The following is a 25,161-nucleotide window of genomic DNA, read 5'->3' as shown; positions in this document are numbered from 1 at the left end:
TGTGGAGGCAGTAGCAGCAGCCCCAGGAGCTGGCAGGAGATGCAGACACCCAGGATGTGGGTTCAAAGTTCCTCCTGTAACATTGCTCTTGCTCATGGGCCCTTCTGCTAGGAAAGTGAGTGGTACCCACGCACCCCAAGGCCTCACTCGGGAGCTCTGCTCTCCACCCAGAGGCCACATGACCTCTGCCAGCTGGTGGGGACATGAGGCCGCATACAAGGGCTGAGTCCTGAGGAGAATGCCGAAGTCGAGGGTTTCGTTCATTTGGCTCATGGTTTGAGGCTACCGATGGGACCTTTGACCCCAAGAGGCACTGGGCTGGAGGAAAGGAAGGGGATACCACTCTGCAAATGCATGTCCACCAAGAGCTCGTGCCTCCCTGGGACTGCGGTCAGTGTGTCACCTGGGAGGGGGCAGACACAAAACTCCAGAGCCCGATTTACTGACCCCAATTTTGAGGACGTACTTCAGGAAGTTCCACAGCGCCAGGAGCCAGCGGGCAGAGGACAGTGTATTTCCTCTTAGAGGCAGCTCAAGGGTGGGAAATGAGATCCTCCTGAGCACTGTCCCCTGAGAACATGGATTCAGGAACTAGAACTCCTGGGCCATTGGCCCTGCTTCACCAGCTCTTTGCTGTGTAACCTTGGGCGTGGAAACTAACCTCCTGCTGTGCCTCCTCTTTTCCCATCTGTACAATGGATATGATGTCTGTATCTTCACAGGGTCATTGCAAAGATTAAACAAGTTGCATAGGTACAACGTACAGTGCCTGGGAGGGAGACCCGCAGAGACAGCAAAGTGTATGGTAACAATGTTGATTATGATGAGCTAAAGCGAGCCCCTGATGATCCTGACTCCCTTCTTTCCAGTAACCTCACGAAAGACAAGGGAGAGGGAGTTAGGGACCAGGAAGAAAGAAGTAGTGGCATTTTCCAAGCAGCCAGGCTGTCCAGAAAAATGCTGGAAGCAGAGCCTTTGGAGTAAGAGAAAATTGAAGTTCTGGCCCTGAACGCTACAACTGTGTGTTGGGCTAGTTTCTCATCCTCTCTCCTATCAGTTTCCTCATTTGGAACAGACCAGGAAATACCTGTTATGGAGGAGGTGCTCTGACAATTAAGAGACAAGGCCCTAAGGCCTGGAGCCTGGGACCCGAGACAAAGGGTTTTCGTTATTTATTTTGCAGTGGCTGGGACAGAACCAAGGGCTCTATTGCTGAGATACACCCCAAACCAGGGGCTTGTCGGTTTCATCATAAAATAATTTCTGAGTAGAGGAATAAGAGACCTTGTTATCTGAAGAGTAACAAATCCCTTGCTCATGAAAATGTAGAGCAATTCTTACCTCAAATACGAACTCAAAATCTAAATAACAAAATCCCTTGAAAAATGGCAAAATGAAAATGTTGTGATCAGAACCTGTGAGGATTAGGACACGGGTAAGAAAGAAGGAAAGTACAGTGGGTTGCATGTTTCACAGCTAAAATCCAAACTAAAACAAACATAAATACCCGAACCCTGCCCTCTATGCACAAAAACATTTTAAAAAAGAAAACAAGTTTGACTTTGAAGGAAACTCTCAAAATGGGAAGGTCTTTTTAAGTCACTCTACCACAACCCAGACACCAGGGGGAAAAAACCCTCTACAGAAAAAGTATCAAAAGCCAGGCAAATAAGCAAAAACAAAATTACAAAGAATGAAATTAAAAGAGGGCTGGGGATTTTGCTCCGTGGTGCTGCCACCTGCTTCGCAAGCTCAAGGTCCCAAATTTGATCCCTGGTACAACAAAATAAATAAATAAAAGAAAATATTTGCAATTCAAATGCCAAAGGATTAATTTCCCTAGCATATAAAGAATCCTTATCAGGTGAGATGCAGCAGTGCACATCTGTAATCCCAGTACAAAAAAAAAAAAAAAAAAAAAAAGAAAACAAAACAAAGCAAGACAAAAACAATCCAAGAATCCTTATCAATCAAGCAATAAAAAGAAGACCAGAGGCTGCAAGGTCCTGAGTTTAATCCAAAGAAGAAAGAAGGAGGAGGAGGAGGGGGAGGGGAGGGGGGAGGAGGCCAAGGAGGAAGAAGACGAAGACAAGGAAGAGGAAGCCGAAGACGAAGAAGACCAACCACTCAACAAGAAAATAGGAGAATATATGGTGAGTTATTCAGGCCACAGGAAAAAAATATGATTTATAAGTATATTTCTAAAATGCTCAACCCTGCTTACAGAGAAAAACAAATTAAAAACAAAATATTGCTTTTTTAAAAAATCAGCACACCAATGACCTTAAATTTTGATAATAGGCAATGCTGACAGAAGTCTAAGAAACAGGTGTCCCATAATGCTATTGGTGGATACCATGTCTGGAAAGGAATTTAGAAATATGCATCACTGGGAGAAATATGCATCAAAGTGAAGGAAAGTTTTTGGTCTGGCATCTATATCCTGTGCCTGTAGGTCTGGTCTTAGACATACATAGTTATGATAGCACATCATTGCTGGCCCTGGCAAACACTCTAACAATCCAAGCGTTCCAAAAATCAACTAGGAAAATGATGAAATAAATTTGGATACAATCATACAACTGGACATTGGTCAATCGTTAAAAAGTTTTATATGCATGAAGGGATGCAGAGACAGACGCAGAAGGAATGCAGTAGGACTAGTCTAACACACAGCAGTTAACAGTAAATTCAGAAGAGTGCGATATGATCTGATTCATATAAGCTCAAATATTGTTTTAAAAAATCAAAACAGGAAGTATGGTTGGTGGTCAGTAACATTTTATATTCTTGCACGCTGATTAGTTAGCATGTACCAACACTTGTTTTGCAATATATGCAATTTTTAGAAAATTAACACATGCAACTTATTTAAATACAGCCCTTCTCTGAGCCCCCTTTCCCAAGCTCAGTAGATTATGGATTTGTAACAAAGGTTTTGGGTCCAGCAAGTTACTGTCATACACTAAGATCTATATATTAAATGGTGTTCTTATACCACCTTAATTTTGTTGATTTACTACGGTCCCACTTTATTCCAAAATGTCTGTGTGGTGAAGGCCTCATTCGATATAATGAAATTGTAACAAGTTGACCGGAAGCTGAGATAAAAAGAACCTAAAGGCCATCTAAACCCTAATTTCATAGCACATGTTTTAATTGTAGAAGCAATATACACTGTCCTTGTGCATTGTAAATTGTGGATTCATTTACAAATAGTTGCTGGGCGTTTTTACTAGTTTTGACTGGACTTTTTCCTTTTCCGCCTGGTATTAGCTAATTGTTACCACTAGGTGGCAGCAGAGATCAACTCAAGGAGGGAAAGTGAGTCATCTGAAGCTGGGTTCCCAAAACAAGCTTTTAGGGAGGCAGGGCCTCTGAAGCATCAGGCCCTCCCTCCGGAGATGAGGCACCTGGGTGGCTGGGAGGGGATTTTCAGTTCTGTGGGTTCCCAGCAGGGAGAGGACCCTGAGCTCTCGGAGGGTGGAGGAATCTGTTCACTTCCTAGTCAGAGATGGCTGGAAAAGGCCATCACTGGGCACAGCGTGGGTTGCCCAGCCCAGCATGGCCCAGGAACACCTGGCCTGCTTCTCCTCCACACCTGAATCTTTTTCTCTGATCCCTGGACATGGGGCAGAGAGGTGAGAGAAGAGGACCCTGGCAGGAGGTGGCAGAACTGGGCCCCTCGCCATCGTGGAGCACAGCCTCCCGTCACCGTCCCCAGCCCCTCCTCAGGGCCCACAAGGCCAGGCTGAGTGGCTGTGTGGAGCTTACCAGCCTGTGTGGACTTCCTCCGTGCCTTCTTGATGTCCTCTTCCGTCTTGTTGCTCAGCTTGATCTCCAGCTGCTGGGTTTTTATCTCCAGGTCTCTCTGCCGCTCAGTGAGGGCTTTCCGGGCCTGTGAACCATGACAGGCTCTCAGAAAGCTGAGGGCAGGGAGCCCTCTGGGCCGTGTGGTCTGGCCACCCATGGCTCGAGAGGAGCCCTTCATCTCTGCTGGCATGGACAATGGCACATCCAGCTAATCTGTGATGGTACAGAGGCTGCTCCCTGTCTCCTCCTGCTTGGATTTGGCCTAAATCAATCTCTCAGGCATGTTTTCACTGGAGCCTGGACCTGGACTGAGGACAGAGGAAACCCTAAAATCACTGCCTCTCGGGGCTGGGAGAGACCACTAATGTCCACATCGCCTCCCAGCAGTGCGTAGCAGGCTGGCAGCCCCATCTACCCCATTCCACAGCTTCCACCCTCATACTCCCCCGGCACGGCCTGCTGCGCTCCTGCTGGGCCCTCATGGGTCACCCTCCAGGCCACTCCACCAGCTCCACAGCTGGCCAGGTCTTAGATGGCTCCTTCTGATCTCCGGGGCACTGGGGTCAGCCCTGAGGAGAGCATTCTTCCTTGCCAAGCTAACCACCCATATTCTCCCTGATTCTGACCACCTTCAGGAAGGTGAGCCACTGGGTACACAAGAGGGGGTGATTTAGCCTGCAGGGAATCTGCAGACACGGGTCAGCCGAGCAAAGACATGGGATGCCTGGTCTCAGATACTCACAACAGCCACTGCTGCTCCTGCACTCTCTCCTTGCTTCCACTGGCTCTCAGGCCATGGAAAGAGGCTCCTACGTGCCCTTTGGAGGGGTGGGGCTTCTCAGGGAGGGGTACCTCTCCCTCATTCCAACGCACAGGGACAAAACCTCTCCATAGTAACCGAACCACAGCTGGCTTCCCAGCACACCCTCTTCCAGCAGCAGGTGTTCCCACCCCTGTCCCTCTCTGGCACAAAGTCCCGGCCTCTCACCTTCTCCACCGAGGCATAGCGGCTGGCAAGCTGCTTTCGGAGGTCAGCGATGTGGTGGTCACACTTTTTCATGTCTTTCTTGAAGTTCTCCCGGAAGTTCATCAGGGGCTTCTCTACCTCGCTGTGGAGCTGTGGAGGGGGGCACAGAGGGCACATTCAGGGTCCTGGGCATCAGGGATGGGGAAGAGGGCTGTGGCCTGGCTGAACAGGAAGGCTGGAGATTGGGTGGCTGCTTCTCCGGCCTCAGTTTACCCCCAGCCTTCAGTGCTTCAAGATGAAGGCTAAGTCTGATTTCCTACAGGCAACTCCTTCCTCCTCTGAGACTCTGCAGCTGCTTCTCTTAAAATTCTTTATTTAAAAATTTTATTGTATGTATTTATGGCGCACTTCATGATGTTTTCAAATATAGTCACGCGTCACTTAACCATAGGGCTGTGACCATAGGGCTGTTCTAAGTGACAGGTCGTTAGGAGGTCTTGCCGTTGTTTGAACATCAGAGTGCACTTACTCGATGGAAACGGATGTGGGGTCACTGACAACATAAACTTAAGGGACACCGCTGTATATGTGTTCTGCCACTGCCAGAAAGGAGTTAGTCCCTCACTGTCTGCACAGTACACGCTGTGGAGTGGCTAATTCCGGCTAATTAACAAATGTGCTATCTCCATGCTCGGTTAATATCCCTCGGCCTCTTGTACGGCTCTGCTCATCTCTCCCTCTTTTACTGTCCAACCTGAGAGCTCTCTGGGGGACAGAAGCCAAGTCACCCGTCTGTGTCCCCCTGCACTTATCACAGTGACTGCTGCATTCAGCTCAGTAACTAATTGTGGACAGGATGCCATTTAATCAGTTGATCTCCAATCTTTCCTGTGTACTGCCCATCTGCTGTGTCCAGGTGCCTGGAATACAGAAATGATGCGGACATCATCCAGGCCTTGGTGAACTCCTGGGAGGAGCTGCTGGAGGTTCCCCGACTCGGCTTCCACCTGTCCCAGTGGTGCCTATGGGGGCACTGCTGTTTCCCTGGATGCTGACATACCAGCTCTGACTGAATTCTTTTTTTCCCTCCGCTCCAGACTCCTATTGCCCTGGAGACCACTGGGGCTTAGGAATGAATTCTTATTCAGAACAACCAAGTTAGACATGACTGTAAGTGTCACATGGTCAGGGGCCACATCTGGCTTGATCACGACTGTAGTGTCCAACCCGAGCTGGGGCAGGACAAGCGCTACTTGACTACTTGTACAGAGAATGACAAACACTTCAGTGTTTGTCCCAACTCCCTAGGTGACAAAAGGACAGCTTTGTCGCTGAAAGACCTTTACAGACTATCAGAGAACTGGTCACCCAAATGTCCCACACCTCCTGATACTGGTTTTGTAAATACCTCAATATTTTATGTAAAGCCCCTAGAACTGCCCTTATGTAGGAAAACATCCCCATCTGGTGGCAGTTTATAAGATACTACTTGAGAGCTCATGAGTAGAAACTTCCCTCCCATTGCTATGGCTTGCATGTGTCCCCCAAATTTCATGCACAGAAAACTTCATTCTCAAATTCTTATGTCGTCAATGGTATCTGGAGGTGGGACCTTTGGTTTGTAAAGGATTAGATGAGGTCATAAGAGTGGAACCCCTAAGATGAGGCAGGTGGCTTTGAAAGAGGAGACCTGAGCTGACACACACTCGCTGTCTCAACACACGATGCCTCCACCACCTCCGGAGACGGCAGGGGGCCCTCCCCAGACACTGACCTCTAGGTGGTGGGCTTTCCAGTTTTCAGAGATTCGACCTACATAAACTTCTATTCTTTACAAAGTACTCAGTCTCTGGCATTCAGTTATAGCCAAAGGTGTAAGACTAAGACACTTAATGTTTCAGATCAGGCATTTTCTGGAAAGGAGGAGCTGCCTAACTTAGCTGCCGTGGAACCAGCTCCTCTCTGGGGTCTATTAAGTTAACCCAGCCTGCTGATTCAGCAACTTCGGGATTTGTTTCCAAGGGCCTGGAAAGCAAATGCTTCTGGGCTTGCATTATCGCCAGCATCTCACCATGGATACCTCAGGTACCTCAGGTTCTCCTGCCTGTGCAAGGCCCAGGAATCAAAATGTTTCCCCAAATTCCAAATGACATCCATGCTACTAGACAGCAAAGTGATTCAGTTCCCAAGATAAAAGCCACCTCTCTATATATATTTCAAATGCTTTTTAAAGACATGATTTATTTTTTTTTAAATGTTGGTTAAAAAAAAAAAAAGTAAAAGTTGGCTTACTGTGCTTAAGTACTCATCCCTAGCTTTTAAGCATCCTTGGTTCATGAGGGAATCAGAAGCCCATGACATGTATCTTTGCAGACACGCAGACCACGCGGTCTGGGCTGTACAAGATGGACCAGTCGCAGAGCAGAGCTGTTTCCTTTCTGAAGCTTGACTCTCTCTGCCTTCTCTATTTTTGTGTCACACACCGGAAAAAGAGTACAAGAAATTCCATGCTGGAAGCAACTTTAAGGACTGTCTAGTCAGACTACGGGGTTTTCAAATCGTGAGCGACTACGAGTTATGAAATCCATTTGCTGGGTCAGGACCAGCTTCCGGTGAGAGCAGAGCGGACTTGGACAGAAAGTATCATAGTGCATTTTAGAAGGATAAACACTGTGTCATGACACGCTTGTTTGGGGGACACACATGTGTGAGTATCTGTGGGTAGATGTGGAGTGGGTACGTGTGTGTGGATTTGTGTGTTCTGGGTGCAACCCTGTGGGCAACAGTCAAGTTTAAAGCCACCAATCTGTCCAAACTTTTCTTTTCACACATGAAGACAAGGAACACCCCGGGGCTAAGTGACTTGCCCACAGATCTAAACGCTTGTTAGCACTGAGCGCTAAAGCTCGCTACCCTCCCTCCTCCTCGGCCCAGAATCTTCTGTCTGAACGCATGGCTCTACTGCGTGACCAGCTTTCCTCCTGTCGGAAGGAATTTTTCTCTTTTCCCTTTTTCTGCCCAAGCCAGGTATAACTTCCTTTGAATATTGCAATCTAATTTCTTTAGCAACCTGGTGCTATTAGCAATGGCTTGAGTCAGTGGACTAGAAAAGCTAGGAGGATTATCATTTTTTAAAAAATGCATTTCTTGCAGAGCTTTTTTACCCCTGACACTGAACATTAAGAATGAAATCTCAATAAGCCTTCTGGAGCAGGCATGACAATGGGTTTTGTGCACCTGGAGCCTTATTGTCCATAAACCCATGGAGTCACTCTTCTCTCCAGGAGTCACCCCTAGGCCACCAGCGCTGACGGCCAAGCTAGAAGCAGCAGAAGCTCTCCTGGCAAAGCCTGGTTTTGCTTTTGTGCAACCGTTCTTCATGAGCCGGCTGATGGCTACATGGTGGAGTCTGTGTTGCCTCCTGGACATGGCTTCAAAACATCACAGGCAGCCTGCCGCTCACTGTGGGCATCCCCGGGAGGGCAGAGTACTCCTCGGGGGGCAGTGTTCTCTTTGTTTTTAAGGTACTGGGGTAGAACCCAGGGCCTTTGCGTGCTAGGCAAGTGCTCTGACACTGAGGCGCATCCCTGATCTCCGGGTCCAGTGTTTTAAATGTGACTGGTCTGCTGAAGAGGGGGTGAACTCAGAAGCAAAGGTCTAGAGTTCAAGTCTGCCATTTTCTCACTGCTCTCCTCTGCTTCCTCCACAGCTGAATGCACAAGATGGTGTGATCAGGGGCTGTGCTTTAATCTCTGTCCTTGTCGTTTGTGAAGTGGAGGTGCTGCCATGCACGGTGGGTGATAAAAGCAAGAAACAGATTATACCTGGTACACTTACTCAGTCACTACTCTCAGTACCTGCTGACCAGTCTCAACAATCAGAAGCCGGGGCCCTGCTGATGGGGCATAGATGCCACCAAGATTCCCAGGAATCCAGCAGGCAAGACTTCCAGAGGCTCACAGATCTGCCCTCCTAACGGGGCAGCCTTTCATTCATCTGCCCAGTCCAGGGACATCTGGGCCACCACAGAGAATAGCAGCGCCCAGGGCTAGGACAGAAACGGGGAGTGTAGGAGGACACTGCCTATGAGCTGCAGCTGAAAACTAACCTGCTGCTTTGTATGCAGCACAGAAGGACACCGATTCCCACAGCTCCCTTCTCTGCCAGGGCTGGAGTAGTAATCTGCTCATGAAGTACTTGGAGTACTGAGGTGAGCGTGCTGCAGTTAGCTGTTAATTCTCACGTCTGGGAGTCAACACAATCATCTCGGGCACTAAGTCCTCCAGATCAGGGAGCTGGTAATATCACTGCTCTCACTCCAGCTCTTTACCAAGCTCAGGCCTTTCTCCATGGCAGGAAAGTATTCTTGGTAAAGAATAATGATTCATGGGCAGGGGATTTAGCTCAGAGGTTCGGTGGCCTGCCTTGCTAGTGCAAGGACCCAAGTTCACTCCCCGGTACCAAAAACAACAACAACAAAAAACAAACAAACAAACAAAAGAATAAAGATTCATGTAGATCAAAGCTCTGGAACCTGGGAAGTTCTCCATCCAGAGGTGAGCATCTGGTGAGGGCCCCCAGCCACCTCTGGAAGAGATGTCATCACATGGTGAGACAGAGCAAGAGTGTGTCAGCTCAGGTCTCTTCATACAAAGCCACCGTAGGGGCTCATCATAGGGGCCCCACCTTCATGACTTCATCTAATCCATTACAATCCAAAGGTCCCACCTCTAAATACCACCAACGACATGAATTTGAGAATGAAGGTCTCCTTGCACGGAAATTGACATACACTATGAACTGGGAGACCTTTATAAACCATGCATCAGCACATGTGTGGGACCTGCAGGGAGTGGTTACCTTGGCAGAGAACTTGAGGTGAACTTCTGCTTCATCTGCAAGGCTCTTCTTCACCTGGGCCCACGCTTCTCCCAAGGAGCTGCAACAAAGGAGACTATCAATCAGAGGGGCCGGGGAGGGCTGCCCCAACCTCAAAGCCACAGCCCTTCCGAGGATGGACGAGTGGGTCTTGAACCCATGTCTTGGGTGGGTAGAGACCACCCAAGGCTTTGAACTTGAGTGAGGTGGAGGTCACAAAGCATCCACAGAGCTGGGCTGAGCCACCAAGGCCAAAGTAAGATAACCTTAGCTCTTTTAACTAGGGGAACAGACTATGGCAGACAGCTGAGTAGCCTGGGAAATACTCAGAACACAGAGGCTTATATGGACTGAGGGAAGAGCTAACCCTTCGCTGCAGTCACTGAGGGCCTTGCTACCTAGCTGTGACTGCCCCCAGTGCCTTCTATCACCACTCCCTGGTCTGCCGGTGATGCTGATAATTCAAGAACTAAAAATAAATTCATTTCCAGGGAGAAACCCTTCTCAAATAGGAGGCAAGGGAAAACCCTGCTTACAAAAGCTACAGCATTACAGCTCCCAGGAGAGGCACCGAAGGGCCACTTGTGCCTGGGGGCATCATAGGTACAGCCATGCAAGGAGAAGCCCTTCGCCCCCATCCTCAAGAGCGTATCCCTCTCAAGCATGGTTTCTGGATTATACGTGTAACAAGAAAATGACCACATCCTCTAGGCGAAATCACCTCTCCACTCCAAGGAGAGGCTTCAAACAGAAGCGTCCTGCAGTCCCAAGACCTTCAAAGGGAAGCCCCCCCCCCGCAGTCTCCACTATCTGGCGCTCTTCAACCTCGCTGACCACTCCCAATGACACCCACACCTCCTTGCTCCCGACCTCTTCAACCAACCAGTAAATCCAGGCTGAAAGTTCAGTTGACTTAATTTCACCAAAAAGTCACTTCCCCCTAGAGAATTCATTAAACTTGAGTGCCAAAGGCTGATTAAAAGAGCTTACTGTGATGCTTCTGGGTTCCAACCCCAGCACCCAGCCAGCAGCTCAGAATCACCCAACAAAGCAGAATGATCCCTCTGATCACAGTCCAACCCAACCTGGTGGTGCTGCTGGCTCAGGCCATGGCGGGTGTTTATTGGAAACAACCAACTGATTTCTATCTCGGAGTCTGGGCAGCAAAAAAAAAAAAAAAAACATCCTGGGGAGCTACCGGTGAAGCCTGGGAGTGAGTCTGGGAAGCCTGAGCTGTTGGCATCTGTCTTGGCCTGAGGGGCCTGAGCTCCCAAAGCTGTTCCCAGACTGTGCAGGCCTTCTGGGTAGGCTGGGTGCCCACCTGATTCCGCAGGTGGGGAGAAGGTCCAGGTCAGGAGAGGTGCAAGCAGCCACTCAGGTACAAAAATCACGGAACAGAACACAAAGTCATGGTTTGAATGTGTCCCAAAAAAAACCTGTGTTGCAAACTTAATGCTCAGTGCAACAGCACTAGGATGTGGGACCTCTGAGACATGATTAGGCCAAGAGGGCTCCGTCCTCATGAGGCACAGATGCCCATAATGAAAGGGCCACAGGCCTTGGCTCTCTTGCCATGCGATGCCCTCTGTCATGCATGATGCAGCAAGAAGTCCATCACCACATGCCAGCCCCCTGAACAGGGACCTGTCAGTGGCCAGAAAAATAAGAAATTTCTTTTCTTTATACATTTCCCAGACCGTGGAATTCTCTTATAGACTAAGACACAGAATGACACAGAAGTGGCCGACTGAAAGTTCCGCTGAGGTATTTCAATGGGGGAATGAGTGGACTCTCCTCCTCCTTGCTATTTTTCAGTGCTAGGGATGGAACGTGGGCTCTTGAGCATGCTAGGTGAGTGCTCTGCCACCGAACTACACTTTGGCGCTTGGACAGATAAGAGAGGTCTCTGCTATCTCTAGCAGAGATAGCCATATATCTGGATGGAAGGAAACAATCTTGGCCCTTGCCTCATGCCATACACGGGTACAAGGGATCTCCAGGTGGACTCCAGCTCTACTGTGAGATTCCACACCAGTCACAGCTTAAGGAAGTTGTCCTAGGATGCATGGGAATGTGATTGAAAGGACCCCATGGGTTTTGTCCTTGGTAGGTGAGCGACTCACAGCAGCCGTGGAACTGTGGATAAGAGCTGCAGAAGCCAAATAAAGGCCCTTGGAGGGCAACACAGGCTTCTGCAGAGCCACAAATCCACCGTCAGCAGAGCACACGGTGAGTAACTGGCCGGGGACTTGCACACTTGACAGGGAACGCCGGCCCAGAGGATTGGGAGGACAAGAAGAAGCGCTGTTTCCACCAGGGCAGATGTTCTTGGCTTCACCTGCAGGCTGGAATCCCAGGGGGAGGGAGGGCATCATTTCATATGCGCAGGTGGGCTTGTCCCAGCCAGAGTGTCCTCCAGACGCCTGCCCCTCTCCAGGATCCTAAGCCCCTTTGAGCCACTTCAAAATATGTAGAAATATCCACTGAGATCTGCTAATATGTGCAGTGAGTATATGCTAGTCAAAAATAATTATAGAAAATTTTAGAAAAAAGTTCCATTTAGAATTTGTCTATTCCTAGTACCCTGGGAGGCTGAGAAAGGAGGACCACGAGTTCAAGTCCAGCCTGGGCAATTTAGCAATTCAACGAGATCCTATCTCAAAATAAATGGAATGAAATTAAAAAGGGGCTGGGTATATTGCTCAGTTGTAAAGGCCCTTGGTTTAATACTTAGCACCAAAACAATATATTTTGTCATTTGAAGACAGCATGTAATAACAGCATCTAATAATAATAAAAAAGAGAATTCTGTACCAACATACAATTTGAGGCATGCCAAATCAAAACGCACCTTACTGTCAAAATTGCTAACCAGGAAAGACCACAATCCCATTTCCTTTCCTCACAGGAGAGAAACACTGAAGGCAGAAACAATCTAATTCTGTGTGTTCACCAGCACCCACCGAGCCTGTGAAAGGCAATCCTGACACAGCGCTCAAGTTACAAACACAGCTAAGCTCCGGCACTGCACTGCACAACTTTTCAAGGTGGGCTGGGCTCGAGGCCCCAAGCAGTGCATAAATGCGAAATACCATCAACAGGCACTGTGTGGACAGGGTGCGTGTGTTCCGGCTAAGTGCTTGCTGGTAGGAACGGGGGTGTGCAATGGTGAGGTGTGCAATGTACAGACGAGGGGCAAGTATGCGTGCACGAGCTTGTGTGTGCGTCTCCATGGTGCGTGCGTGTGTGCTGAGCGTGTGGGCGGGGCTGCTCGGGTGAGAAGCATTTGCTGTGTACCCGCGGGACACAGTGTCCCTGGCAGCAGCCCAGCCCAAGGAGGTGGAAGCTGAAGCAGCACTATGGCTGCGGAGCCCAGGGAGCCTCAGGAAAGCCCTTCCCAGGCAGCAGGCGCTGCTTCCCGTGTGTCCCCTCCCCACTCACACAACCGCAAGACCAGCGTGTGGAGAAGGGGCCTGGAACTAACCAAGCCCACTTACGTCTGCAAGAGGCCCTGGCCCTGCTGGGCCACCTGGTGAAAGCTGGAGTGGGGGAGGTAGTTGTTTGGCCGCACAGTCAGCCCATGTGGAGGCCTTAATCAAAGCCACATTTATTTGATGAAATCTCTGTCCCCGGAGGGATTTCACGCCATGAGGGCAGACTTGGATTTTCCTAACATCACAGCTCCGACCACCATAGCCATCCCACGACAGAACGACGTCTTCATTCTCAGGGATCACTTCTCCTCGTAGGAGGAACTAAAAACATAAGGGTGCATGGGAGGAAGGCACTGACAGAGAGGGCCTCTGGGGATCCCTCTCAACTCTCACCTCCTGAGAGTCTTTACTATTATCTTTATCGAGGTGACAATCATGTAGCATAAAATTAACCAATTTACCGTGACCCACCCAGTAGTGTTTAGGATATCCACACTTGTACAACACCCCTCTATCTAGTTCCAGAATGTTTTCGTCACCCCGTCATGGAATAAGAGCCTGTGTCATCCTCCCCTGCCAAATTCACACGTTGAAGCCCTCCTGGTCCCCAATGTGTTTGTTGGGTTGGGGCTTTTAAGACAGAAATTCAGGTGAAAGCGAGGCCACCTCCTCAACCTGGGCTGCTGCCAAGGATATAAAAGTTAAAGGGTGGGGCCCTGATCGGATAGGACTGATGTCCTTCTAAGAAGAATTTCTAAGAGAACTCTGTCTCACTGCCCAGCACACACACAGGACGCGTTGTGTGAGTACCAGGACAAGGTGGCCAACTACAACCCAAGGGGAGAGCCCTCGTCAGAGGTCAGCCCTGCTGCTACTTTGATCTGGGATGTCCACCATCTTGAACTAGGGGAAAATCAATAAATACCAGCCTGTGCTATATGTTATAGCAACTGCAGCAGACCAATACATACCCTAAAAGGAAACCTGTGCTCATTACGCAGTCAGTCCCTAGTGCCCACTTCCCCCAACCCTAGAGGATGTAGCCCATCTATGGAGAGGACAGGGGCACTGGCACATTCCAGCACTTGGCAGGACGCACAGGGTCACAAGACAGAAGGAAGACAATGTCGGACCATCCTCCTGGAGCACTGATGCCTATACACTGAGTCACAGATACCCACCTGGATGAGCTGTGAGCACCTGCCCTGAGTTATAAACACCCATCTTGAACCACGAATACCTGCCTGGAGCCACGGGCACCACCTGAAGTCATGAGGAACCACCTTGAGCTATAAGCAGCCAACTTGAGAATAGGTGCCACCCTGAGCCAGGTCAATGGAGAGTTCCTCACTCAAAGTGGGCCTAAGCCGGCGGCCAGTAATGGTTAAGAAAAAGGGTTCCCCTTCCTCAGTCTCCCTGGCCCCTCTCACCACTCTTCTCCCAAACTCACCCTTCCTCCTGTGCAGCCAGGGAGTTCTGAGAGAGCTTAGCTAAGTTCTTCGCATATTCTTCTTCAATCTTTATCCTGCAAAGGGAGAAAACACACTGCTTAGGTTCTCCAGTGCTAGACTATGATCAGATTTGCCACCCCGTCACCTAGAAACTAGTAAAGGAACCCAGAAGGCCACGTTAGATCATAGACCCTGAGCACACATGGCTTTCATCTGTCTGGCTGACACACAGGAGGTGTTTAATATTTATGGAATAAATGAATGAAACTCTTTGGATGCCCATCTCTTCATCTGCACAATGGGATATTTCTGCCTGTCTCCAGGCTGTGAAAATGAGTGCTGTCATTTGCACAGCTCTGAGCACAAGGTCGGATGCATGAGAACCCTTCCATGAATGAATGCAACTTGTAAGGGTCCACCAGGGATACCTAGTGTGTCCTCTCACTCTTCCAGCCCAGAATGCTGGATTCAGACCCTCCCAGATAGTCATAGCTCCTCAGAAGCAAGAATAGAAATGTCTCCATAGTCTCCCATCTCTAATACCTCTAATTGCCAAGTATTATTAAGGGCATAAGTATTTCCATGGAAACCAGACACTGCCCAGAACTGCAGCTCAGTTCTATTTCCCTGCAGACAAACACTGCCTTGGATGTAGCTTCCAACAGGCAGGCCCTTGAGTCACTCTCAGGGCAACCCTCCAGGGAGCACTAGTATAATCGGGCACATCCTGTTAGGTGCACCACCAAAGGCAATGTTTACCTCCTAAGTGGTACATGTGCTACCAGTGTGAGCACACCTCGGGACCCCGGAGAGCCCCTGGTGTGGGGATCGGAGAGGCTCTGGGACCCTGGGGCTGCAGAGTTCACTCCTGGCTTACTCAGGTAGCCAGCACCAAAGGGTGCAATGACGTAGAGAGGGGCGAACGAGGCCCAGTGGCAGAATCTTGAGTAGCAACTGATGCACGACGTGGCACAGAAAGGCAATTTTCATCCTTCTCATCCTGCTTCGTTTTCCCTTCCACCTCTGGCCAGCACCTTGGTTCTCCAGAGTTGAACACTGACTTATCGCTCGCCCCTGTTGTTTCCTCTCCAGTCCCTCTGGCTTCACCTCCAGCCCTGCCCCGATTATGTGGGCAAGGCCTCTAGAAACAGGTTGGCCACATCCTAATGTCAGTGGCAGGCACCAGGTGCAGGTGGTGCATGTGCCATCTGCCTCTTGGCTCTCATCCCTGGAACCGGCCTGGTCACTTCCACACTCTGCCCAAGTACCCTAAGGCGAGGCTGCAGCAAACCAGCAATCCTGGTCCCCGGCCAGGCACACTCCCTCTTCCGCAGCCGTCCTCTCACCTCTTCTAGCTCTGGAAGGCCCTCTTCCCTACGGGACCCCAGTGTAGAGATCTGAGAAAAGATACAGGAATCTGCCTTTGCACTGGGAGGACCATATGCTTGCCGGCAGGAAGCTGCTATGGGTATAAACCATACACAAGTGCAGGCTTTGGCTCAGACCACTCTTTCCCTATTTGCCTGTTTTATTCTCTTGTTTTCTTGCACCTGAGCGATGCAGCCTTCCAATATCCTACCAGCTTAATGGGTCATAAAACAAAGACTTCATTATACAAATAGAAAACAGACCTCCTAAGGAAAAGGGTGCTTTAAAATGCCAAAGCATTATTACCTGATTTCTGTTGTTATAATGAAAAGAATTATTTTTAAAAGATATTGCCATTTGCAAGAAGTATTGCTAGTAGGCCTTGGAAGCTGGTAGGCAAATCATTCACACAGGCAGGTGTGCAGGTGTGTGGATGAGTGTGTGCTGTGTGCTTATCGGATTCCCAGAATGTGGAGAGAGAGGAGAAGGGAGAAGGAGAAAGGAATTCTCTCCATTACGTTTTGCTTCTGGTAGTTTTCCTTATTTCTGTGGAGCTGAATTTAGTGTTTCTTCATCCATGCTCCCAAACTCTCTGCACAACCCACTGTTATCATCCCTCAGTGTTGGGGAAGCCTGGGGGATGTTTCCCTATCCTTCAGCTTGGGGCACAGTTTTGGTTCTTAGATCAACTGAAAGGTGCCACTGCTCTTTAGGGTCATGGTAAGGGGCAGTGCTTCTAATGAGGGCCAGGTAGGCAGTAAAGTGAGACAGTCTGAGAGGGAAACAACAGGGAGTGGTGGAGACTACAGCAAACTGGGAACACACATCCCTCTATGGGGTAGCTGCTACTCGGCTCCAGCCAACTGCTGCACGAGGCATGTGGAGGCCATCCTTACAACTGTTGTTCTCAACAGCTGCTCAGTGTCCTGATTTTAATGTAAAATCTACCATTATTCTGTTTTGTTTTGTTTTTTGTTATTGCCTTTTTTGTCCTCATTGAGTTTATTGGTACATTTTAGGTATACAGTACAGTTACATTCATCATTGGGATCTTGTACCTTTACATGACAGGTCTTGGTTCTCATTTTTTCCCCTTCTCCCTGCCCTCTCTTCACCCCCTCCTCCCCTCCCCATCTACAAACACTTTATTTCCATTTTTTCATATTTTTTTCTTTTCCCTTATTTCCTTTCCCCTACACTTCTCACTTCCCCTACACCTTTAGTCCTTTTCTTCCTATTTCTCTACCAGTATTTTTAAAATGTTAGTTCAAATTTTTCAGAACACTAAACAGGCTGAAGCTATATGTGTGCCGGCCAGATCCACCCCAGGGCCTGTGTCTGTGTCTGGGACTCTAGTCTTACTCGCCCCTTGGTGCCCTGGGCTGGGTGCTGAGTCCTTCCGGTGGTGACTTCCCTGGGGTGACTGCAGGAGGTGGGGCTGCAACCACTGCCCAAGCTGGCAGGACCCCGGCTTTACCTTTCCCGGATGAATTCGGACATTTCTTTCTGCATCTGTTTGCCTTTCAGTTGCTTCTGGAGCAGCAGTTCAAACCCAGCCACAGTGCCATTGCCCTGGGGGTCCTTCTTATCTGCCTAGGAAGGAAACAGAAACATCCAGTGTCTGGAACCAGAAAGATTGAAGTATAGGGGAGGGAGGACACCAGTTTGCCTGGCAACCCTGACCCCAGCCCAACAATGACAGGAGCGTTGGTCTCTACAGAATCTCCTGGAGCCCTGGCTCCCACAGTGCTTTCTGATGCTGCCACAGCCTGAATGTGTCCCCAGCATTCACATGTTGGGAATCTTAGTCCCCAGGTAACAGCACTACAGGGTGGGTTAGGACAGCTCTGCCCTCCAGAATAGGTTAATGCCTTTGTTACTGCAGTGGGGTTGCTACAGAAGCAAGTTTGGCCCCCTTTTGCTCTGTCTTGTCCACTGTCCCCTGCCCTGGGCCAGTGTCACAAAAAGTCCTCACCACACGCTGTCACCTTGATATTGGACTTCCCAGCCTGCACAACTCTGAGCCAAGTAAGTTTCTGTTCATCATACATTACTCTGTCTCAGGTATTCTATCAGAGCAGCGCAAAACAGACTTAAGACTGATGTGTAAGGCCCAGAGTTGCTGCTGCCCCCACACCCGTGCCCTTTACTGCTCCAGACCTCTGGACAAAGAGAAGGGCACATGGCCGTGACTCAGGCGCTCATGCTTGGTGGTGATGAACCGACGGTACACGTGTTATTATGGTTTTCTTTTAAGATGAAGATGTTAATGTGCAGGTTGTTTTTTTGAAACTAGAGCCTCAGCATTCAGGTTTAATTGCAGTGCTGGTACTTTGTGATAAATAAGTGGGGTCTGGGTTGCAGTTTGGGCACTCGGTCTCTAAAGGGTTCGCCATCACTGGCCTGGGCCTTCTGATGCGGGGGCTCGCGCAGCTATCTCGACCTCCTGGGAATCCTGGCCTTCTGACTCTAGCCTGGGACAGTCTGTGTGTGACTCTCCACCCTTCTGCCATCCTGTCTTCTACCAGCTTCTTGTACTTAGGCAGTCATGGCCTCTAATACACAGTCATAAAAGGTCACAGCCAAGGAAATAAAAAGATCCAAGGGGTTGCTGGGGAAAAATGGACTGCAGGGAAGTCAGAGTAGAAAATGACAGGCTGGCAGGACTGAAATTCTGACGGAGTGACCCCGGGAAGTCCTTGCACTCACCCTATGCCTGAGCTCCTTCATCTGAAAACTGGGAAGATCAAGAGATAATCCCTGATAGTCATTTTGGGATAAAGGACATATACAAACGACAGAGGCATTTCAGGATGTACACATGTACTCAGCTGAGCATACAGGAAGTACTCAAAAAGTATCTATCATCAGTTACTTTAAAATAAATGTCAGGACCCAAGGAAGATGGCCAAGCTGTGAAATGGGACCTTAGGACCCAACTAATTTTGCAAACCAATATTTTTCAAATTGCAAAATGGAGGCTAGATGGTGGCACACCTGCAGTCTCAGGGAGGCTGAGGCAGGAAGATCACTGCAAGTTCGAAGCCAGCCTGGGTTGCACAGTGAGTTCAAGGCCAGACTGAACTGCATAGTGAGACAGCATTCTCCTAAAGCCTCTTCCCATGGGGAATCTGGGGTTATATGTTTAATACTTCATGGAAGGAGTCAAAAATAGGCTTTCACTATCACACAGCTGCAGAGACAGGAGCGGCCCCTGCTGGTGGGCAATAGGAGTCTTTGGGTATCTTCTGTAGTATGAATAATTTGGTACAAAGGAAAAGACATTTTTGTCTTGTGCTCAGCAAACCTAAAAAGGGATAGATAATCCATTCTTTACCATGGTCAAAAAAATAAAAAAGTCAATGCAAGAGCTCTTTTTGGAGGTATACAATTCAGTAGCTCTACTGTATTTGCAAGGTTGTCCGATTACCACCTCTATCCAATTCCAGAAGAGGGTGATCTAATTCTGAGTCATCGCTGACTTTAAAATGCAAACAGCTGGAGCTGTCTTCACAGTTTCACAGTGCGAGATTCTGCATTAATTTTAAAAAGTATTCATTTTGATGGTGGCAAAATGTACATAATATAAAATCTTACCACTTTCACCATTCTAAGTGCACAGTTCAGTGGCATTAAGCACGTTCACGTTTGTGCATCCATGCCTACCACAGAATTTTTCTCAACCTGCAAAACTTGAAAGTCTGTGCCCATTAAGCAACACGCAAAATCCTGGAGCAGCTGGAGACCTCTATGGATCCTTGTGCACAACCCCTTCGTGACTCTGATGGAAATCGAGGCTCAGCAAGGTGAAGTTCTCGTCCAAGGCAGCTCGTGTCAGTGACAAACAGGTCTAGCACCTAGGTTTGTTTCCTGAAGCTAACTCTAGTCTCCCGTCCTCACTGAACATCGAAGAAGAAAGTGGCCCCTCCAGCTTCCCTGAATTCTCATAGCTGCTGGGGTTCCTGTGCTGCCTTGAGTAAAAATCCTGCTGATTCTGAGACTTAGGAAACAATCTCGACTCCAAGACAGTCTTCAGTTCTTCTCTCAAATGCCAAATCGACTGCCAGGACTTCAGGCTTCCACAGGAAAGGTCCTTCCTGCTTCTCCCACATATGCACACCTGGTCATGAGGGCTGCAGTGTGGGGAAACTGAGGCACCACTTACCCAAAAATAGTCGCAGTAGCTCCACTCTGTTGGCTTCAGCAGCTGCTGTTCAGGCATTGTGTCTGGGTGAGGGAATGTCACGCAGTTTATCTGTGGGGTAGAGAACGAGGAGGAAAACAATCTTATGAGGACAAGAAGTGGGAAAGGCCTGGACAGATCACTAATGAGGCTTCCCTTTGGGCCAGCTTAATGGGCAACACCGGTGTCTTCCTAAGCTTTAGCATCCAGTATTTCAAATAAAGGTGACAGGCATTCACATCCCCCACCACCAGCAGCAGGGAACTGCTGGGTCTTTAGAAGGTGACTTATAGGATCGACCACCACTGCTAACATCTAGATCCTTCCACCTGGCAACTGCACTTCTAAGGGTCTGTGCTGCTGCAGATAATCTGCCCATGTGTGCAGGGGTAAACTTGCATGGTCTGCACTATGGCACTACCTACGGCCGGACAGGAGAAGTCCATCACCCATCCAGGGGAATGGGCAGGCAGAACAGGGTACACGGCAGCACCCAGGAAGTGGCGTCGGCTGTGAAAGACAGGGATAAGATTCCTACGTACTGATAAGCAAAGTACACCAGGACACACTGTTAGGTGAAAAGGAAGGGGGTTCTGGGTGTGTAGCTCAGTGGCAGAGAGCCCGTCTAGCATGCCAAGGGCCTGGATTCCGTCCTCAGTGCAGGAAAAAAAAAAAAAAGGAAAAGGCAAGTGCAGAACAGTATTACTGTACACATCTATTAGCATGAAAAGCTGGGGGGATATAAACACACTTGTTACTTCTCTATAGAAGGTTTCTGGAAGCTGATAAACATGATTTGCTTCCAAGAAAAAACAGTGGGATGGAAGAGGACAGTGACCCCGGCCGAACTGGGGAAGGGTCAGAGGTGAGAGGTTATCTCATAATACATATTCTATGAGCAACTGCAGCTTAAAATCATGAGCCAAAGTGCTCGCTGGGGATAGTCCATGCCAAGGGAATGCAGGGCCGCTTGTCTCAGACATTTTTCTGACCATTATTTTCAAAGCTGTCCTCTGTGGCTGTCCTTGCTCTGTGAAAGCGGCTTCAAGACCCTGATCCTCCTTTCATCTTTGCTCACACCCAAAGCACCTGCTGAGGTGGGAGGTGCCAGAGGTTAAAGGAAGAGCCTTGCAGAAAGCTCCTGAGGATCTTGGACCAGCGTTCAAACTGTGATGGGCCCAGGTTATCACAAGAACTGCCACTTGATTTGAGCGCACACAAGCCGCTGCCTCGGATGGGAGCTCGGAGCTGTGCAGCAGAGTCATGAGCCAGGAAGAGGAGCTCGGCACTGCCCGATTACACAACAGAGGGAAGCTCAAAGTCAGGGTTTTCATGTGAAGTCTCTCCATTCTTAAGTGTCAGCAATTAATTCAAGGTCTAGAATAATAAAATTAATAAAACACCAGCATGTACTCCTCACAAACTCTTCTGTCCAGAGTCAGGTCTAGGGACCTCCAGACACAGCCTCGGGCTTAGGGGTTTGAAGGCGGCTGCAAGTCAGTCCAGTGTCCAGTCCTTCAACTCCCACACTGCTGCCTACCAGAGGTGCAGGTCCTACTTGCAGATGAAGAGGCCAGAAGTCCTGGCCAAAGGGAGGAACGCCTCCCTGTGAATACTGACACCTGGTGAGATGAAGTAAGGACCCTGCCCTGGAGAGAAGTGTGAGGCACTGCGATCCAGACAGGAATGAACCAACTTCTGGTCAGTGTGGGGCCTCAGGGGTTCCCGAGGCTGAGGCCCTTCTCCTGGGCCACCTGAAGTAACCCTGGCTAGCAGCAGCTTGTTGCTTGTGGGTGCAGCCTCCATGCCTGGCCTCAGGAAGTGGTTTCCCCAAGCTCTCATCTGGGATTGAGGGCACCATGGCATGGTTACAGAGTCTCCTTCAACAACCCCCACCCTCACCCCCTACAGGCTGTCATTTGAGACAATCATGAAAACAAGGGATATACTTTCATTCTTTTCTTTTCTTTTTCTTTTTTTTCCTGGTACCAGGGATCAAACTCGGGACCTTGTGCTTGCAAGGCAGGCATGGTGCCACTGAGCGACATCCCTGGCCCTAAGGGATGTACTTTGAAGTTTTACATATTCCTTATTTTGTTTTCCAGCCATTATTTTTACAACAACGATCACAGTCCACTTTTATTTTGCTTCATAATGGAGCTTGTGACAATCCCAATCAAATTTAATGATACAAGAACTATGACATTAAGGTAAATTGGGCATTAAGAATCATGGATCTAGCAGACTGAAGGTACAACTGTCCCTTGCTATGCAGGAGGCCTGGGTCCAGGATGCCTGTGGATGTCTAAATTCACGATACACCAGGCTCATACGAAATGCTGTCATGTCTACATATAACCTATGCACCTCCCTCCTTGATACCCGAGACCATCTCTAGGCTATTTATACCACCTAATACAATGTAAATGCTACGTAAAGAGTTGTTCTCCTGTATTGTCTAGGGAATAACAAGAAAATGACTGTATAGGTTTGGCACAGGTGCAGTTTTGTTTTAACATTTTCAATCCATAGGTGGTTGAGGCCATAAACAGAGAGTGCAGATCCAGAAGTGGATTATAAATACCTTCTCAAGTAGCCTGTGCCGTCTCCCTGACCTTCCCCTTTTCTTCTTTCCTCACTCAAACTGCTCTTGGCCTTGGCTTCTCATTGAGGAAGCAAGAACTTTCCCATGAGAGGAGGCAGCATCCTCCTCAGGTGCCCCGAACCCCAAAAGGAGCCCACTCCCGCCCTGGGATGCTCATGAAGACAACCCTGTTAGCAGGAAGTGGAGATGATAGCAGAGGCAGCCCTTTCAGTGGCAGGTCCCAGCTGGCTCTAAGCCCAACCTTCTGAAAGGCTACAGAAGGTTGGGAGACGGACTGGGAGCCTTCCTGCGTCCCCGCCAGTCCCTGCTTCGTCCTAGAACTGAGGCTGTGTGTGGCTCAGAGTCACAGGGAGGGTCTGCTGAAGTGCAGGTTGCTGGGGCCCGCCCATAGAGTTTGATTCAGGGGATCCAGGTGGGGTCTATGCTCCCAGGAGATGCTGATGGTCCAGAGATCACGCCTTGAGAAACAGCATTCATGACCCATGCAGCAGGGATGGGGGCACTGCCCAAGGAGGCCTCGTGCCCACCACAGAGGAGGACACAAAGTTGGATGGGTCCCAGGCCTACACGGCCTTCCACAGAGATGCGTACGTCAGGGACTAGAAGAAGGGTCAGGATCTAGAAAGTGAGGGGTCCCTCAAATGGCCCTGTAATAACCATCGAAGAACAGCTGGTGGGTTTGGGGGACAGCAAGGTAGGGAAAGATAGATGCATCCTTTTATTGTTTCTGTCACTCTTTGAGGACACTCATCGTGGGATGGCCTGGCTGGAAATCCCAAGTTGCCTGTCACTGCCACTATGTATGATGCTGATCGGGATTTTTCCCTCCCAAAGCTGTAGGAACTTCCAGGAAGCCGCAGGGCTTTATGCCCCCTGGCGGGCACGTGGAGAACTGCACCTCACTGGCCTCTTGGGAGGCTTCTTAAGGGCTTGGGGTTCCAGAAAGCCCTGACTCAGGCACTCTGCCAAGAGCTTCATGCATTCTCATTTCAGCTTTCCAGCAACTGCACAAGCAGGGGACTTCAGTCTCAGTTTATAAGAGGAAACCAAGGACTCTAGAGATATGTGGATATAGAAGGAGCTGACTGCAGATCTCAGGCCCTCACTCACAATGCCATTCCAAGGACCATGTGCTCATCCACTCCACTTTCTGCTTGAATGTTTGTTGAATGGCTCCTCAGTGCAGCACGCTATGGGAAGACCCAGTGGTCTGCACGAGTACATTCCTGACGGTATTTCTCATGGCAGCTCATTTAACATTTCTCTTCCTTGCCAACAGCCTGCCCACAGGGGAAGGAGACCATCCTTTCCCTGCCGTTTCCCTAGTACTTGGCCCAGCACCTGGCACAAAGTAGGTGCTTGATAAATGTTTCCTAGTGCAATGACTGGAGACCAGAGACACCAGGTAGAACAGCTGCCCTCAGGGTTTGGGTCACTAGGATACTTCAGGAGATGCCACTGGGGTATGTGTGGGGTCCTGGGGCTGCAGGAAGGGCCAGGGACCCAGGGAGGGATCTTACACGAAGTGACACTTCGGTAGTAAGGGGAGGATGCAGGCAGGAGGTGCGCAGGTAGAGAGAGCACTGCGGGAAGGAAAGGCGCCCAGGGTTGAGGAGAAAGTGCTGCTCGGCTGGGCTGGGCTCAGAGTGCGAAGGTGATAGAACTGAGGGCTCAGGGGCCTTGCACGCATCTGTCCCGAGGACAGTGGAGCCTCAGGAGTGCCTGGCAGAGTGGATGGGCAGCACCCTCGCTGCAGGGTGGAAGGTTCACAGGAGGGAGAATGCCTGGTCACCATGGGAGGACACACGGTGACCCGGGGAGTTGTAATGGTGGCCTAGAGCAGCGTGGGAAGGGAGCAGAAGTAGAACAACCTGCAGATGCCTTGCAGATTTAATAAAAATAACCCCATGAAGTTAGTTTGGTGTTGCTCTCATGTGGAGACTCTTCTGGTTGTCACAAACCAGCAGGACGGGACTGTTATTGGTACCTGGTGGGCAGAAGTGAGGAGCCAGAACTTCCTACGGAGCACAGAACTAATGCATACTAGAAAGCCCTGAAGCATCAAGAGGGACCACGCTGAGAAACCCCCAAGGTGGCTGGCCTGGGTAGAGGGGAGGATACTCAGACATTGGGGCTGGGAAGGGCGGGAGAATGTGGCAGCAGGGACGGCCAGCGGTGGCATGCTGATGTCCAGGAAGCAGTCCACTGAAATGCTTCCCAATGGTCTGGTGCAAACTTGCACAGCCAAAAAAGGGGCTTTGGGCCAGAGATGAGAAATTGAGGCACAGAGCAGCCAATGCTACCACCGTCATGTGGCTAAGGAAAGGCAGAGGAGGTTCCTAAGTCATGGACCATTACTCTTACGTTGCTCTGTCATCCTTTTATGACCCCAGTCCTCAAGTCCAGGCTCCAAACCCCTGGTCAGAAGAGCTGAGAGCACTACAAACCTCCACCCTGCAGGG

At 49.5% G+C, this 25,161-nt stretch overlaps 1 protein-coding gene across 5 annotated transcripts in view; it reads right to left on the bottom strand.

Moving 5' to 3' along the window:
• Positions 1–25,161, bottom strand: part of Gas7 (growth arrest specific 7) — a 117,756-nt gene that overhangs the window by 5,135 nt on the left and 87,460 nt on the right. For all 5 annotated transcript variants that reach the window (XM_010614977.2, XM_010614978.3, XM_010614979.2 and 2 more), the window contains 6 exons: positions 20,077–20,166; positions 17,389–17,504; positions 14,543–14,617; positions 9,641–9,719; positions 4,802–4,930; positions 3,775–3,898 (listed from right to left, as the gene is read on the bottom strand). In XM_010614977.2, coding sequence (XP_010613279.1) covers positions 3,775–3,898; positions 4,802–4,930; positions 9,641–9,719; positions 14,543–14,617; positions 17,389–17,504; positions 20,077–20,166 — 613 coding nt within the window. The remainder of the gene's footprint in view (positions 1–3,774; positions 3,899–4,801; positions 4,931–9,640; positions 9,720–14,542; positions 14,618–17,388; positions 17,505–20,076; positions 20,167–25,161) is intronic.

The sequence above is a fragment of the Fukomys damarensis genome, unplaced genomic scaffold (assembly GCF_012274545.1).
Source record: "Fukomys damarensis isolate Sample0158 unplaced genomic scaffold, DMR_v1.0_HiC HiC_scaffold_13, whole genome shotgun sequence".
Lineage (NCBI taxonomy): Eukaryota > Metazoa > Chordata > Mammalia > Rodentia > Bathyergidae > Fukomys > Fukomys damarensis.
Note: the sequence above shows the minus strand (reverse complement) of the source record. Positions and strands in the feature narration are given on the sequence as shown.